Consider the following 17,889-nt stretch of genomic DNA (forward strand, 5'->3'; position numbering starts at 1 on the left):
CTGGGCAGCAGAAAGTAGTCTGGTATCTTTTGGCTTACGTACTCCTGAAAAAAACACAAACCAAACCAAACAAACATAAAGAAATAAATATCCAGGCACAGTTAGAACCTACTACCAAATAATCCCTTTTTTTACTTTATATCTATGAATTTGTAATGAGGCACTACCGTCTGTTTAATCAGATCCGAGTTACACAACCTTTATTACAAGAATGCATACTGCATTTGCACCGTGCTCCTTGCACAAATAAACCACGTGAGGTCTGAACAGCTCATTCCAAAGACGAACAGATGCTTTCCTAAGGATAAGTCCCATTTTTAGGTGTCAATACAAATGTTGTGCCAAATATTTCCAAGCGGGTCTCTGACGCTAAGGCTTACTTTTTTGGTGCTGCAATCACTCGGGAAGCCAGAGGCCGAAAGCAGCAGGATGGCAGGAGCTATCCGGGTTGCAGAACTCGCGGCTGTTTTTCAGCCACGTCCTGCACCCTCCGCGGCCCTGAACTTTGCGTTTCAGGTGGCCGGTGTTTAACCACATCCCTCTGCACATGGCAGCCCTGGCAGCGCTCCTCTCCCTCCTCCCTCCCTCCCTCCCTCCGGCAGCGGCGATGCGAAGAGCCCGGCCGTCCTCTGCCGGGGGAAAGCTCCACTGCACCCACCGCCCGGCCCCGCGGCTGCCCTGCGCGGGGGCTTCGGGGCTGCACCTTTCCCCACGCTCATTTCCTCGAGCGAAAACAAACTGCTCTGCTGCTGCTTTTCTTCAGTTCATTGCTTTGCACAGCCAGAGCTCAGCTCCTTAGTCCACACTTTGATCCAAGAGGCTAAAGGACAGGCTTGGTCAGGGGTTATTTCTCTGTCACGCAGGACAAGTGGTCAGACAGACCAGGGGATGACTGAGGGGCTGAGAACAGCCCTGCCCAGTGACTGCTCAGGTTTTAAATAAAAGCCTGAGCACATTAAGAAAAGCCACACACTGGCCAAGAGAGACAGTGTTTCATAAAATACAACCTGCAATTTGCTTGTGTTACAGTACAACAGGGAAAGAGTGAGGGCAGTCTTTCAGCAGCTAAGTTCCATCTACCTCATTTGGTGCCAGTTATCTGCTATTCTGTCTTTCATTTCAGAAACAGTCTGTACTTTAGTTGTAAGCCTTATGTTACATGCTATTGCGTCAAAATATTAACTACCTAGTCGGTTAGCAAGCTAAGGCACAAAGATATCTGTGTGAGGGAATAAGGGCTTAAGCACTATGTCAGAAGACATGCTGACACATCATCACTGCAAAGTTGTTTTAAAATCATCATTAAACCAAATAGTTATGGTTAGACATGCGGGACAATCTTCAGTTTACGAGTCATATGCTCTATCCCTTTTTTTGCATCCAAAAAGCAGCTGGCTCCAAGGACGAAATTTAACCCAAGTTACGCAAACTAGGAGAGTCCCTGCTTCATCACATGGGTCAAAAGACATTTAGAGTGGAGTGACACATCCCAGACCCCTGTCTACCATCAGAGATCTGGGAAAACATTGTTAACAAGGGCCATCAAGAACAGCAGACAGAGCAAGGGAAAGCATCAAAGTCACGGCTTTGAGACTGCTACACTGAACAAAACGAGTCTGCCAAGACAACATGAGGAGATCAGAGCCTGCTGCCAGACTACAGGAGTTGGCCAATGTACTCACTCGGTACTCACGGGATGTATTTCCTCTTTGTAACGGCTCTCCTTGCCACCGTCCAAGTTTTCAAGGGTCAGAACTCCTGCAATCTACTTCTTACTCTGCTACTGCCTCATTTAACCTCTGGCTTCAAACTCCTTTTCCTTCCTCCCTTTTCCCCAAAAGATAAAAGCAAGATAACAATCACCTCCCAGGGAGTTCTGAGATTTAATTCCTCATTGCAAAATGAGCCAAGGGTCTCGGCTCTCCCCAGCACAGTACGAACAGCATCATTTGTTAGAAACCATTACAGACTTTGTGATACATAGTGTTGATGTATTCCTATCCTCAGGGTAACAGCTGATTTACCTTCCCAGTGTGCCTTTCTTACGTACCAGTGAGTAATTGATCTGGAAGTAGGTCAGTAGTACAGCATGTTAGCCTGAGCTGCTGTGATTTGGGAACAAAACTGCTCCGTGTCTCTCTGGTGAAGTGATTTAGCATAAACAGTGGGGAGTTTTCTTTGAGCCTGCTCTTATAAATCTTTATATCCAACATCTCATTGCCATGAGGAATCTGGGAACGGGGAAGCCGGAGAAGATAACATGCAGGTAAGTTGCTCCATGGATTACTCATACACTGTCTTTGCTCTAATTCCCCAAATGTCTCTACCTGCTGGGAGAAAAGTTGCCCAGCAACCACACAGGATGATTCTGTAAAAGACATATACCAGGTTCAGAAACCTGGTGTATGAAATGAAATGAAATGAAATGAAAGCTGTTTGCACTCTATGATCATTTGAAGATCACCAAAATGCTTTTTCAAGGAAAACATTTGCCCTGCAAGGCTTGAACTGATCAGTGAAGTCTTTTCAAAATTCCCTTTCCCCCTCTCCCTTGCTCTGAGTCCAGCCGGAGGCAGAGAACTTACCACTTTAGGCTCCATATTTGAAATAATACACCACACGCCTGTTTCTCCTCTGCTTTACACCCTTCACCATCACTCACATGGGTGCAAAACTATCATATTTTTTACATCCCTCTTGCAAGGCTGCAAGTGACACCTGATGGAGAAGCAGGTGGGAGCAATAGCTTTTCAGGAGGCAAACTTTAAACCTGCTGAACTCCCTCACACACACCTGTGGAAGCAGAGCTATGAGTCATCTGCACCCTGTGGCCATGTCAGCGTGGGCTTTGCTGGTTGTCCAGGCTAACTCTGATGATTTCCCTCTGACACGCTGCCAGACAGGTGGGATGGGGCAGTGCACAGGGCTGCTTGAGGAGATGCTTCACCCCGGGAGTTTCCCCAGCACACCACAGGACAGCTCCATTTTTCCCAGTAAGAAGCACCCAGCACTTCTGTAGGCTGATTGTGGCTGCATCTCTATCAGCGGTGTTTTCCCAAACTAATGGGCCCCTCTTTTTTGTAATGGTGCCTGCAGACACCAGCCCCAAGGCCGACTGTTCCTGAGGTGACAGGGACACCTCCCCTCACTCCACACAGACTCTTGCAAAAAGTAACCTCAAATCTAAACAGCTCATTACTTACTAGGTATTTTTTTTACTCTAGCAGTTAAAACAAAGACCAGACAAAAGGCCAGCGAGTCTGGCAGGTCAAATAGAAGATTAAAAAACAAAAAATTACCTCAGAGTTTTGGTTGAGGGGACCCTGCAGGCATCTGTGTGTCCTCCACCTTCCCACCTCACATGGAGCCTGTTTCACCGGGGATGGTGATGTGGCGAGTCCCAGCCTGAGCCCACACCAGCCCAAGGGTCTCCTTTTGCCTCCACACGCTGCACTGGCACTGGGGCCCCAGCTTCCAGCCACTGCCTGAGGTTCCCCCCGCCGGGTCCCTTGCAGGTAAACTCTGCTGTCCTGCTCCTAGGAGGGCTTGTCCAAGCGCGCCTGGGAGCCACGGCCGCTCCTGGAGCTGCTGCCAGACCACCCATGGCAGGGCTTCCCTCAGGCCTGGCACAGGTGAGCAGGGGGAAAGCCCTTGCCTTTAGTTGAACTGTGAACTCCCTCTCTCCCCCCAGCGCCCTGTGGGCACACCCTGGGGTGGTCAGCACAGCACGGCCAGACTGCGCACCAGTGCCAGACCCCCCTCCTCCCCGCTGAGGATGTGGCCTCAGGCTGTGCCCTCCCCCCAGCAGCTCCTTGCTCCCCAGTAAAGGAATCCGAGCACACGCTCGTTAGCCACACGGGTCAGTAAATAATTATATTTAAGTCAGATGATTAAAAAGCTGGCTCCAAATCCTGCAAACAGCTCGCAGCTGGAGTTCCCATCAATGGAGAAGGGGAGCGCTGTGGGTAAAGAGATTAATGGGTCGTCCCATGAAGCTTCGGCATTATTTAACCCCACAAAGCTCCTGGAAATTTAACAGTTGCCGCTGTCGGATAAGGCATGTATTGAGACAAACTCATTCCCTAGTGACATCCATGTAACTCGGCCAAAGCTAATGCAGTTGGCATTTAGGCAGGCGAGAGTAGGACCGTGCAATCCTTCTTTAAATGAAGTACAGAAATAGAGGTTGGTACACACTGCGTGTGCCAGCGATCAAGGGTAAGGAGGGACATTGAATCAGTCACCCACAACAGACAACTTTTTAGTCATGCAGGGAAAGCAAATAATTTATTTACATATCTGATTGTACGTTACAGCTACCTGAAAGGAACCACATTAGCCAGGACAGCTTTATTGTCCCCAGAAAGTATTTCAAGAAAATACACAGAAAATAGTGTAATGGCACATTGCAACAGTACTGACATCACTTCACTTGTGTTGTAAATTACAGAACGAGATTAAAAATAGTCATACACCACTTTTGCTGGCTGCTGTTCTCAGGTTTTTTTAGTAACAACAGTGCGAGTGGACTTTGCTCATTTTCATAACAAGCAGCTTTTGAAGTAAAACATAAAATCAACTCCTTGCTTCTAAGGCAGCTTTATAATCTGCCAAGTGGGTGCCAAATCCGGTTAAAAAAATCTGCTCCATTTATTTTATAGATCAAAGCTTCATACTTTGGGAGATTTAGGGGATATTGATGATTTCTTTCTTGTGAGTTACCACAATTTATTATCTCACTGTGTCCAGGGGCTGGTGAGTTGGGTTTTGATAAACCACAAGGTGCAAGAGAGGGAACAATTCAAGCTTCTCACCAGATGAGGGGGTCAACACTCAAGAAATGAAAGCACCAGCTCAAGAAGGTGGGTGGCAGGGAAGGGCACGTCCAGGACCAGGTCCCTGGTTACAGGTGGCCCAGTCTCACAGCGCATCTATTGAGCTTCCCAAATGCTGCCGGAGAGTGCTGTGCTACAAACCCCAAGGGAAGGGGTTTATTCCGCAGTAGCCAAAACGCGAAAAGCGGGACAGCCAATTTCTGAAATCCGTGAAAGGAAGACCTCCAGTCATGGAGACCCAGGGTCCATCAGGAAAAGCTGCCCCAGAAGCCAGGGAGGGAACAGAAGTAGTAATCCAAAGCATTTTACCCTCTCTAAGGAGGAGAGTCTATGAATTGGCAATGTTATTTCTCTGTCCAGTTCAATGGGTAAAGTAAATCACTTACCTACTCCCACAAAAATAATCCCAGAACTGAAGTTAACCTGAAATGGGCAATGTGTTCAAATGAGATTTTGGTCTGATGTCCATTTCAAGTATAAAAAGAAGCAAATTTGCTTTAGTGTCAATAAAAACTATAATTGCCAAGTCAGGATCATAACATTTAGTTAGGTATTTTATTATTTTGAATTAGCTGAAACCAACAAGTGGATAGAATTGGTCTCATAACGACACCAGAACAATAAATCTGGGGAGTGTGTGTGTGATATTGCCTTACAAAAGAGACCAGCCATCTGAAACAACATTTCTAAAAGATGACAAAGAACTGCTAGTTATGTTAAATTTCATTTGCTAGGTAATTTAGACCATGACCCAGTGCTTCTAAAAAACCTGTACAAAATGAGTATTTTTTACATCTCGGAGGCACATGAATACAAACTGATCTATTTTATATATACACATGTACATTACATGAAAACCAGAGATGAAGATCAAATGAAAAAAGCATATATAGAAAGTGCCCAAACCAGGAGATAAAACGTGAAAATAAAATGCATCCTCACAACAGAGAAGTAAAAGGCACAAGTACTAAAATATGTAACCATGCAAAAAATGTAAGTACAGTTTGTACAACAAAGCAAAACAAATGGCTCCCACAACTGATTTTACAGTAATTCTCAAAATATCTCAGTATTTAAACATATTGTCAGTGCAACATTTACTGCCCTGTAGTGTACTAAAGCGTTCACATGACATGAAATTCTTGGTTCCCGTTCTGACTTCCTTTCTCCAAAGCCAGAATAATTTAGCTATGGATAAGGTATTAAATAATATGGGGCTGATGTTGGGTAGCGTAAGATCATCACTACTCCAGCTGTCTGGGTGGAAGAGTAACCGCAGCCCTCCTGCACCCCTTACCGTCTGTGTATTGAATGTGTGTCTGCCAGAACAATGACCTCCGCACCCTTCGCCAGGGCACAAAGGGCTTTACGGAGGTTTGCCAAGGTGAACATCACTCTGCCAAAAACAGTGATGCAAAAGCTGGCAGCTCAGATGTCACAATTGCACCAATAACAACACCTACATAAAAAAGAAATACAGATTCTAGGGGTAGGTGTCCAAACAATATCAAAGTAGTCCATGTTTGTTAATGTATGTTTTTATTAGGTTTAAAGTTTAAGGAAAAAGTAATCTCTAATTATATGTTTGAACAGGTACTACTCTTGCAGTTGAACAAGACTTCGAGACTTAAGCCAGTAAGCTAAAAATAAATAAAAAAGTTCAAGGAACACAATGTAGCACTGTCAGCTGGCTCTGCACTGTGACAAACAATGGTACAGTGACCCCAGTTGCAGATGTTTCTATCTTAACGGGCTGCTGTCATTATCTATAAGGTACGTTTGCTAGGCTAAGCTAGTAGGGCTGTGCCTTGCAAACAGTGTGTAAGTACAGCATGCAATTGGATAGCTATACAGAATCAAGGCAAAACTTACGGGGACACCTCTGTGCTGCCTTACCAGGATGGACTTCAGGCTTACTCACCCTAAGTGCCTGCATACCATGAGAATAAGCTACAACGTTTTGTCATGTAGATGGGACACACCTTGTCTCCAGGACCACACAAAAGGCATGGACAGGACTCGCCTGGTATAAAGAGAGGGCTAAAATTCATCTCAGTAGCTAAAGCCATACTGAAGCCAAGAATTTTGTGTTTGTCCCTCGCATCTGCTCAAAGCAGCTGCCCCAAGGCACACAGACACTCTGACAGCGGGCACAGTGGCTGGGGACAAGACCAAGAGCATAAATGTCAACAGAAGATATATTGGGGAAGAATCTCGCAAAGAAATGACTCTCTTGCACATCAGAGCAACTCTCAGTGCATTATGCAGGATTACAGAATTCAGACCAAACACTTACTGCAATCCTTATCAAGCTCTAAAGGTATGTGCAGAGTTTCATTAAATAAGAAACCCACACATACCACATGCTCCAACAGCAAACTGCTCCTAGGATCAATATTTTGGATTGAAAAATACTGAGAAAACAACCCTGAGGATGCCGCAAAGGAACAAAATGCCAGTGACTGTCGAACTATATCCAGCTGTGTCCCATCACCTGTTATGCCTTCTTGACAATGTTCCTTGAGTAACAGATGACATAAGGAGAACATGAGCATTGCTACTTACACAGAACCAATCCAGGAACTGCTCAGTTACAGTTTGAGCCAGTTTTCACTCAAGTCAATATAAGCCAAGCCACTGATTTGGCAAGTGTTTGATCAGCTGCTGCTTCCTTCCTTGGAAAAAAACCCTCAGACCACACCATTCAGTATTTGTTTTAAGAGAAAACCACTGTATATTCACTGCCATTAAAGAAGAAGGAAAAAAGCATTCATTTATTTGTAAATTCTAGTGCTTAGATTCATCACGTCACTAGCACCATGATGCAGAGACCGCTGAACAGTGCCTGATGTAGCAGGCCACAATGTATGTTTATATATTACCTTCCAAGCCTTCAATTACTAACCAGACGAGGGAACCTAAATACTGTAGGCCAAGATCCTCTCTGGCGAGTAATGCAGTTCTACCGAAGTCAATGGAGCTTTGGTGTATTCAGACAGCAAAATATTTGTTGATACAGTATCTTTCAGAGTTAATAACGCTGTGTTCAATTCCCTACAGAGCTGGCTGAGAAACATCAGAATTTCTCTCAAGACCATAGAAGGAAAGTTGGCAGGAACTAGATTGATTTTTTTTTTTTTTGGAGACTTGCTACAAATTTGCATATTAAAAACTCCTTAAAAATAGATGGGATGGTTACAGTTTGTCACTGTTACACTTCAAAACATGACAAATTCTCAAACAGCTTGAGTCTTTAATAGAAGTTATTAAAAAAGCTGAAAAATACTCTTTTGATGTCAAGAGAGTTTTGAATCAGCATCATACTCTGAAACCAGAACTAGGCAACAGCTGAAGACTGGTATCCGGAGGGAAGCAGTCAATACCAGAAAAATTGAGACACTACATTTCAGGTACTCTTAAGTGCAAGTTTTGAAAGAGGTATTTTTTCCACAGTAGCTTGTGTGTGGGATTAGCCTGATGAAGGACAACTTCTCGCCAGAAGCAAGTGATTTTTTTCACTGTATAAAAAAATACATGCAGTGGTTTGTGACTGGTTTGACCAGAATATCACTTAGCTTTTCAGAATCTACAGTAGAATGAACTAAGGAGCAGATCAAGATACAGTACCTTGGATTATGTTTGCATCCCCGAGGGTTGAGAAGCAGAGTTTTGACACAAAAATGTTTACTAGATTTAAGTATTGCTAGAATGAGATGATACTACATTTCTGTGTTTGAAGTTATTTACCCAGGGAAGCGAAGCCATTGTTCCACCAACAGTACCACTGACACAGAGGCAGACTGTACTTCCCTAGCTAGCCTGTGAGCACAAAGGGAAGCCCACAGTGAAGAAATAAATTTATCAGAGAATAGACACTGAAACTGGTGCCTCCCTATCTCCCACATCTCCTCTGTCTGTTCTGCCAATGTGTCTGTCTGACACTTGATCAAAATATGCACTCTCTGCAACACTGGTATCAGGTAACTCATCTCCCTGCCCCAGGGACCCATCAAGTGATCCCTTATTACCAAATTACCTGTGTGTCATAAAACGTAATGACTTCTTTTCTGGGGTAGAAGAGTTCTCCAAGGCTTGGATTGCAAGACAAGTTGGTCTATTATCTGTAGTTAATCTAAAAATACAGTTGCTGATTAGTAATTTTGGGGGTGGATATCTTGGAGGAAAAAGTATCTGTCAGTGAAATGCCTCTCCCACCTCCAGCTCACATTATTTGTCAAACATAGCAAGTGTCTGGATATGTATTTGAACAATAACATTAAGAAGTACCATGCTGAGGGGCCACAGGAGCAGAACTCCTTTACGCAATAAACAAAGCTACAAACACCACCAACATGGTGGTAAGACAACTCTTCAAATGCAAACACTGGAGCATGGAACAGCTTCTAAATGCTAAAGCAGCTGCATACAGAGCTAAACAAGATGACCTGCAAGTCTTTAGAAAATCCACAGCTGGACACCCCTGGCTAGAGAGCCACTTTCGGGATTTCAGCCAGATTTAGTGACTATTTGTCACTATTCGTGACTATTCACCTCTTGCATATAGTTACCTGCAAAAAAACTTGGCTGTCTCTATGATTATGTCTTCTGATCTCATCCACAGGCTCTGCAGTCTCAGTGAAGTCAGACTCTCTGCTTCCCATGTGCTCAGCATATTTTTCAGTGAAATAGCTCTCAACATTTGCCGATGATCGACCCTGACAGGAATAGGTTTTAGATTATGAAAATTCCGAAGCCGAGTCCAGTTTACCTCAAAATATTTAGGGGAAAACATTCAGTCACCAATGTGACCTGCAACAGCTTCACTCTTACTTAAATCCACTGCATGACAGCAGGACAGAAGAGTAACTTACCAAACAAGAGTTAGCTCCAGTAGCAGGGCTGCTGGCATACCCAGCCCTTCTTGTCATCACAGCAGGTTAGCAACAGCCACCTGACACTTTGAAACAGTTCTCTACAGCCTATAAAAAGAGCAAAGTCCTTGGCACTACCCACAAACAGCACCACGCAGAGGGAAATGCCATTACTAAAGTGCAGGCGAAGAGTCCTGTAGGCAGAGATGTACGTAGTACCAAGCTGGCTTAACTGTTCCTCTCCTACCTTCTGGGTGGCACATCCAGAAGCAGCAGCGGGTGGGAAAGGCGTGTGTGGGGTGTCCATGATGTTCCACCTACTTCTCCACAAACAGAAGTTTTTGCAATTTAGCACAGAACATTTTACACCATACTCAGGTGGCACAGGAGTAGTCTTTAAATCCTTTCCTCCGGACTACCCTAGAGCCTCAGGAAACCAGCCCCGAGACATTGCTGTTTGAACAAGACTGTACCGTTTCTCCCAAAGCATTAAGTCCTGCAGACATCTTTGTGCGTTGGGATGTCATGTCCCACAGTTACTCCTCTGGTCCCTTTCCAGTTACTTTATACCTGCCTAATGCAGATACATAGAAACAAACTGGTTTTATTTTCTTGCCTTCAAGAAAGCCTGATTTCAGTACTTCCCCGCCCTTCCCATCACTCCAGTAACACATCATCGAAGGCAGGAGCACAGAGATAGCAGAAAAATATATATATATTTACATCCATAACTGAATACATGTTTTATGTATTCAAATTCAGGAAAAATGCATCACATATACACACACCAAGATACATCAAGAGAATACTAGGGGCAAGACTGCCAACAGCAAGAAATACACAGAAAAGCACAGTCATTGCTACTGTAACATTCTTCTGGGGAGTGTATTCAACAGAGGAAACATCTCTATGCGTTGGGGAAAGCCAGATACTTGGGCCTATTTTTTTGTGCCAGTTGGTATGAATCAAAAGTGTGAAATTTTTTACTTTAGAAAAGTGCATGGAATAACTTTTTTTCTTTGAGCATACAACTATCCAAACAATTCCATAAACGCCTTATATAAGCTATATTATTAAAAAGGTCCCACCCCTACAGTACACAAATCCAGCTCAGGAGAACACAGGCACATGTTGAAGTCCATCCCTACTTAAGGCAGCGTTTAAGCATACACTCAACTTTAAAGCTCACGTTCTGTCCCACTGACTTCCATGAGCAGTCACAGTACACATTTAAAGTTAAGCACCTGCACAACTGCTCATCTAAATCAGGATGTGCTCCCTATTCAGAGATTTTGATATGCGTGTGCGTGCTCAGTCTGGATTGGCAACTTCTGCAAGACCAAGCTCTTTTTCTTTTTACTGCCCTATAGATAAAAGTCACTCCACATCGGACTTCTCTCCACCACTGTGTTAGGACCCAGCTGGTCCTCTCCACAGCTTGCCCACAAAATGTCGATCTCAAAGGAGTGCAGTATATCTGGGGTGAGAAAGCAACTCGGCATGTCATTTCAAGGGCTGTTCCTCCTCCCCCTGAAGTGAGCTATTTCATGCAATTTTTCTTTTTTTTTTTTTGTTTGTTTGTTCCATTTGGTTTGTTTTTTTCTCTAAGAACTGGAATGTATTCCTTCAGTGAAATCTTTAAAATTAAGGGTGTGGGGAAGGGGCAGGATCCCAGAATTCATCTTAATGGCCCATGATAAACCCCTGAAAATAGGGGAACAGATTCAAAGAGCTTCTTAGCCTCAATGCCCCAGGGACCCTGGCATAAAAAAACCACACATGCGCACACACACTAAAGAGCAGGCTGGCTCAGAGCATCCCAAAGCAGGCTCCAAAGTGATCTTACATAAAAAGCACTTTGTGCTGACAGTGGCAAACAAGTGGATGGTGATTTTTCACAAATAGCAACAATTCTGCATTATCTTCCTCTTCTTCCCTTTTACTTTGTGTCTTTCCCTTTCCCCAAAGTTTGTTTTTTTTATCCTGTGTGTGGTTTAAGTACTAAAACTAAATCAAATAGGAAATTACACAGTCAGCACCAGTCAGGAACTGAACCTGGGTATGTTAATTGGTTCGTGGTACCCAAATTCCTGGAAGAACGGAAGCACAATTCTTGCTCCTAAAGTTAGGGCCACATCCATATGTTTCCATTGTCTTTTTCACCTTTACAACTAGAGGTAGAGTCATTTTGTCCAGTATCTAAAACAGCATGATCCAGTTATATTGTTATTACATTAATATACAGTGTCCATCTTATCACAGGCATTGAAAGTGCGTGGAAAAAGTCTAACCAAGCCAATTCAATGACAAGTAACAGTGTACCAAACATCATATAAACACACCCGCGCACCCACACTCACACGTAGTGTATATATATATTTATAGATTAATTTACAGTATCAGAGTGTTGTTTAGATCCAGTAGCATGTGCAGAAGTATCAGGCAGTTGCTGCTTTTTCTTCTCATATTCTCTTCAATTCTTTATTTCCAAGATAGACGGGTTGTGGTCTAGGATTGCCAAAATGATCTTGTCCATATACTGTCGCAATCTGTAATTTATCTCTTCCTGTTCTTTAAGGGCTTCCATGAGCTGAAACACAACATTTCAAAGTTACTGTTGAAGTATTCTCACTAGTTTATGTAACAGCATGAAATTCAGACAGGTGAGAGACTACCGCCTGCTCAGGATCACCAATTCCCTTTTGCGATAGGTAATCTACCTCTAGCTCCTCCCTGTATCCCTATTAGAAACAATCTGTATATTAAAGATCATTATTCTTAAAAGGAAGGTGGTGAACTGTCATGACCAGGAATCTTTTGGCAGGTCATTTGAAACAAATTCCCCATCTAACATATCAACCCATCCTGCATCCACACCACGGATGAGCTTCCTCATGTCAGTGCCAGAGCTTCATGATACTCAATTTTTTTCCTATCTACCAAAATCTAAAGCACTTTGCATGAAAGGCTGCTTAGCAGAACAAGGATTTCAGTGTTTTGCACTGGGAACAATATGGGCTGCCTCTATCATGTGCACTGTCTCAAAAAAACCTACCAAAAAACCCCAAAACAACACAGCTACATACCCTCAAGAACAAGCCACTGAATATTCTATGTTCTATATTAAAGATGTGTTTCACTAGACCTTTGAGCTGCAAAAAGCCCCTCAAACTCTCCAGAGATGAAGACTGCTTGCTTTTCATACTCTGCATGTTTAATATCAAACTGACAAAGCTGCCCAGGAGTGTCAGAACCCCAGATCCTCCTAAAGCTAGTGTGATTTGGGTGTCCATTTCTATTAGCCTTCAAAAAGTCCCACCCTGAATCTGCAGTTTCTTACCTTCATTTTGATTATACAGAAAAATTGCACAACACAGATCTGTGAAGTTTACTAAGCCTGGGCCACAGTTGTAAGGGACTTTCCTCCTTTAGAGGGGGAGTGCTGGGTATTCCTTGAGTAAGCCAGAGTCATGAGATTCAGAAGGAGAAATAAAGATTTGTCTTGACAATAGCAGAAGCCCAATTTGCTTTTACCTAAATAGAGTTCAATAGTTAAACAGCCTTTCTTCACAGTGCTCTGGTTCAGCAAGAAACTCAAGTATGCACTTCACTTCAAGGGACTGCCCGGGAGCTAAGGCTAACAAGGTCATTCAGGTACAAACTGGGTAAAACAGCCTGTCTCAGGACTCTCCTCTTGAAGAGGAAATAGGAAGTTCTGTCCAGAAGAAATAAGGCATAAAAAGCAAACAATTACTTTTAACCTCCTTCATCACTAACCTGTCTTTTTCCCTGGGAGCTCTTATATATCCATTGGCCCGATCTCATGATCTGTCCTGCAGCTTAAAGGAAGCTGTACCAGCTTGACTCAGCCCACGTACAAATGGGTCTCCTACAACACCTTCCAAAGCATTACCAGATTATTACTTGCACACTACCTACTTTCTCCAAGAACTCAGCGCTGCTACAGGGAATATATAGCTCAAATTTAGATCTGAAGTAACTTAGAACTAAATCTAGAACAGAAAGTAAAAGTCTAAGAAACTAGCTATGGTAATTTCTGTATGAAATTAATGCCACAATACCCTGTAAGATAGAAGATGTTAAATCCATTGTAAAACAGTTCACTGAGAGTCTAATAATTCCAATTTTTTTTGAGAGAGATAAATGGAAGAGTTACGTTAAAAGAGGCATCCAAAAACACTGTTAGATATAAGGCAATCTTCTAACACTCTTGAACTCCTAGCAAAGCAGATTCTTCTGTTCTTCATTTGTCAGCTTTGGATAGTTCAACCTTGACAGTTAATTACATTGAAGAACATGTATTTTTGGATGTAGAACTTGACTAAAAAAGCATATTACCTCATCTCTTGATGCAGAATCAATTTCAGCAGCCAGTGACTGGGCTTTTGTTTGTGTTGCAAAGAGATTTTTAGCTTCATAAAGACTAAGACTTAGGATCTGTCCATTAAGATCATCGTTTTGGTCACGAAGTTTCTGATTCTCCTATTCAAGGATGAAAAGACATTGCATTTAAGTTCTGCCTGCAAGGTTTCATTAAAAAAATAAATAAATTTTTAAAATCACAGGTAGCCTGAATGACATTCGGTAAGGCCGCAAGCTAACAGCAACTCTCTCATCACCAGTGACAAGTCCTCCCTGCCTGAATCACAGGTGTTTCCTAGGTGCACAAACTACATCACCTGTGCAAAAAGTCCTAGACAGATGCAACGGGGGTCTTGTGCTTATGAGGGAAGGGGGGGGACAAAATCTAAAGGCAGTGTGCTAGGGGTTGCAGCTATAGACCTTTTTCAAAGCTGTCCTGCACATTTCACATGGATCAAGAGGCCCCTCCCTGCTCACCTGCTTCAGCCGTTTTATTTCATGCTCCATTTCCACCTCTCTGGTTTTGGCGTTGAATTCACTCACGCTGGATGAAGAGCTTCTGCCACGTCCAGGACGCTCACATTCCAACTTGTACAGCTGCAAGTGCTCCAGTTCCTTCCGCAAGTCTTCAATAAGCTGTGGGCATGCAAGCAGGCCATGTCTCTCCAGCCTCTGCACAACCAGCCCTCCCTGGCAGCAGCCTTCTCTGTGCTGCAGCTCTGTACTCTGACACAGGCACCATGTGAGCCTGACTGAGGCTGGACATGCCTTGCTTTTCTATGGAATATAACCACCTGCTCTTCCATAGCAGCACAGTTCACTTCAGAGATGGAAGTGGCTCTGATCTAAGCTGCATGTCTGAGAGGCATAATTCCCCTTGCAAACTTAGTAAAGGAAATGTTAAGGCACACACTCAAGGCTGCAAGTTCTCAAAGAGCTGTAAACCCTTTGGGTCAGGGATTGTCATTTATTAGGTATTCTTGCAGCATTCATCGCCCTATGGGTACTGCTCCCATAGAAACATAATCCAGTCGTACATTCACTGCATGGTGTATTTTCAGTGTTCACCCTGTCTGTCTATTCTTTTTCAGATGGACTTCCATGCAGATGAGACGCAATTGCATGGTCTTACATCCCTCTTCACACCTACCTCCTGCGTGGCTTCCCTCTCCTTGTTAAATTCCAGTCTGTTCTGCCGCAGCTTGTCCATCATTCTCTTGTACAAATCCATCTCGTCCTTCAGTCGCAGACTAGTGTCTTCCAACCTATCTGACATGCGTTGCCTTTCCTAGAATAAATGGGGAACTTCACAGCTAGCTTGCAAGTGCATGAGCCATCTTCAGTTTTGCAACACAAATCTACAGACACAGCTGGTCATAAGCTGGAATGTGTCTCAGGGCATTCACTAACGGTGACCAATGTTCCAATTCCATCAATGGTTTTGTTTAGGAAAGGCAAGTTAAATAAGCTGGGTCAATTACTATATGAGTTTGCTCTTACACAAATCAAGCTGCTGTTAAATTGCTCAAGCCCTCAGGAGTTTTATTACCTCATCTAGTCTCTCTGTTTGTGATTTCAGTCGTGTGACAGTGCTTTTCAGCTCACCATTTTCTTCTTCCAGTTGCTGAACCCTGTGTCAATAACAAAAATCATTACAGCAAACGCCTCTTCAAGAACGCAGACATGCAAAATGGCATGCTCTAAAAAGCCATTTCATTTGCACTTGACAGAAAGACCAAACAAGAAAATATTTCTAATCTTAACATTTTTTTAACATGAGCCATTTGGTGCCTTTTGTTTGTTTTTAGGGCCAAAAATGCTACACTGACCCTTAGATTCTTATGCTCCTAACAACAGGTATCTAAAAAGAATTAAGTAGGAAGAAACAAATGCAGACACAAGTGTTTGCTACAGCTGGTCACAATTCCCTCTTTGAATTCATGCCAAACATTCAGTTAAGCTGTCTACATGGGCCATGTGGATTAAAGCATTAATGTAAAGCATCCTCCAAGCTTTTGGGCATTAGACATGCAACTGCACAACTACTCGATAGAACTACTAACCTGTAACCATCTGTGCACTGTCTGGTTGTGGACAGCCTAAATTTACATGCAAAGTAAAAATGAAGAAAAGAAGAACTTGTACTCTGTTCCGTGTGGCACCAAGACGTTCATTACCTTGTATTGAGCAGTTCAATTTCGGTGCCTTTCTCTTTTTCGTACTTGGTATATGCTTCTCTATGTCTCTTTATTTCTTCTTCCAGAGTCTGTTCTGCTGATGTCTCTTGGTCTTTCAATAGCTCTTCTAGCTCATGAACTCTAAGGAAACCAGATCTCATTTCAGTAACTGCTTCACAAGTACTTAAAAAAAGAGTGTGCAACTTCATTGTCTCTCTCTCTTCCCTCCCCACTCCTTTATTTCATTCTACTTCACCATCTCTCTTGGCACTCAACCTCTCCCAATCTCTCTCTTGGTATTTAATCTTTCAAATAGCATAAAATTAAGTAGTATCAGTTCATCTATTATTCTTTCATTCTCAGTCTGAAGAAGTTGGGACTCTGATCCAGCCTTTTGCTCTTGCTACATGCAAGAAAAAATCCAGTGGTAACCGCTCATAACAGAAGAGCTTGCTCTGTACAAGTCAGTACCATCTCTGTACTAAGAAATTTGCTTGCAAGGCCTATGCTTGCTGAAAATTCAGCAAGGCAGCCTTATTCCACTTGGACTTCTCAGATGAAGCCTTATCTTATTTTGTACGCCAGCATTAAGGCAGAAGACTTGGTCACGTTTTACAGGTAGAGCTGTTCCTTCCCTAGAACTCTGTCCTAGCTCTGCTCTGACATGATAAAGAGAACTGGTTCCGTGCTTTATTACCTGTGAACTAGCTGTGTGTTCTCTTGTTTCAGTTTGCTCTTCAGGTCACCATTTGTCAGGCTATCATTCTCCAGTTCTGTCACCTTTTTTTCTAGGTACGTTACCTGAAGTGGAAAAGAATTGAGAGTTTGAATCTCTCATCATACACCCCCCTACTATTTGCAATTAGCATTTAGCTATACTACCCTTTTTAAAGGGGGCATGCTTCCCCACAAAGCCAGCAGTGAAATTAAGCTCTGAAATTCTGAGTTCCCCAGATCCTGCATCTTCCTTGAGGGTGATCAATGCAAATACACAGTAAAAGAAGTACTAATACGATGCCTAGATGTGTACTTGCACGGTTCTTGCATTTTTGTGAAGCAAGTCATAATATTAATGGAGTATCAAGGACATTTTGAATGAGCTACTTCAGATCACTGGCAACTGTGAGCAAGAGAGCTTTGTCAATTGATGCATGTCCCCAGCAGGATTTTTGTTGGGTACATTAATCACAATGCACACAGCTTCTCACCTTTTCAGTTATATCATTATCACAGGAGTCTATACTGTCTCTGAACAGGTCTTCTGTGCTGCCATTACTGCTGCTGAAGTTACTGTTGTGGAAAAGTTGTCTGAAAGATCAGAAGGATAATTATTTTGCCTGATGAGGATGGAGGAGAAAGACGCTGGGTACTGTCTTATAGCCTGGCTTTTCACTTTGAGCATCCAATGCTAAAATCTGTGCAATCATTTCAGTGACAATTACAAGTGTCTTACAAGAGACTGGCAGCTAGATGAAGTCATACTGAGCACAATCAATGACATTAGTTCTAGGGTGTCGATTTTGATAGGGTTTGCCACCAGCATTAACATAGTTTAAAAACTGCTTAGCCTTATTCACACCACGTACTGAGTTGTATTTGCCTTAACAGAGATTTAAAATAAGG

The 17,889-nt window shown here is 43.1% G+C and overlaps 1 protein-coding gene across 6 annotated transcripts in view; it reads right to left on the bottom strand.

The window, feature by feature from the left end:
* Nucleotides 1-9,398: 9,398 nt before the first annotated feature.
* Nucleotides 9,399-17,889, bottom strand: part of RAB11FIP4 (RAB11 family interacting protein 4) — a 124,733-nt gene continuing 116,242 nt past the window's right edge. For all 6 annotated transcript variants that reach the window (XM_075770385.1, XM_075770386.1, XM_075770390.1 and 3 more), the window contains 8 exons: nucleotides 17,475-17,574; nucleotides 16,964-17,067; nucleotides 16,267-16,407; nucleotides 15,639-15,720; nucleotides 15,240-15,377; nucleotides 14,567-14,725; nucleotides 14,066-14,209; nucleotides 9,399-12,296 (listed from right to left, as the gene is read on the bottom strand). In XM_075770385.1, the coding sequence (XP_075626500.1) occupies nucleotides 12,180-12,296; nucleotides 14,066-14,209; nucleotides 14,567-14,725; nucleotides 15,240-15,377; nucleotides 15,639-15,720; nucleotides 16,267-16,407; nucleotides 16,964-17,067; nucleotides 17,475-17,574 (985 nt within the window). In that variant the 3' untranslated portion in view covers nucleotides 9,399-12,179. The remainder of the gene's footprint in view (nucleotides 12,297-14,065; nucleotides 14,210-14,566; nucleotides 14,726-15,239; nucleotides 15,378-15,638; nucleotides 15,721-16,266; nucleotides 16,408-16,963; nucleotides 17,068-17,474; nucleotides 17,575-17,889) is intronic.

Source organism: Balearica regulorum, chromosome 18 (genome assembly GCF_011004875.1).
Source record: "Balearica regulorum gibbericeps isolate bBalReg1 chromosome 18, bBalReg1.pri, whole genome shotgun sequence".
Lineage (NCBI taxonomy): Eukaryota > Metazoa > Chordata > Aves > Gruiformes > Gruidae > Balearica > Balearica regulorum.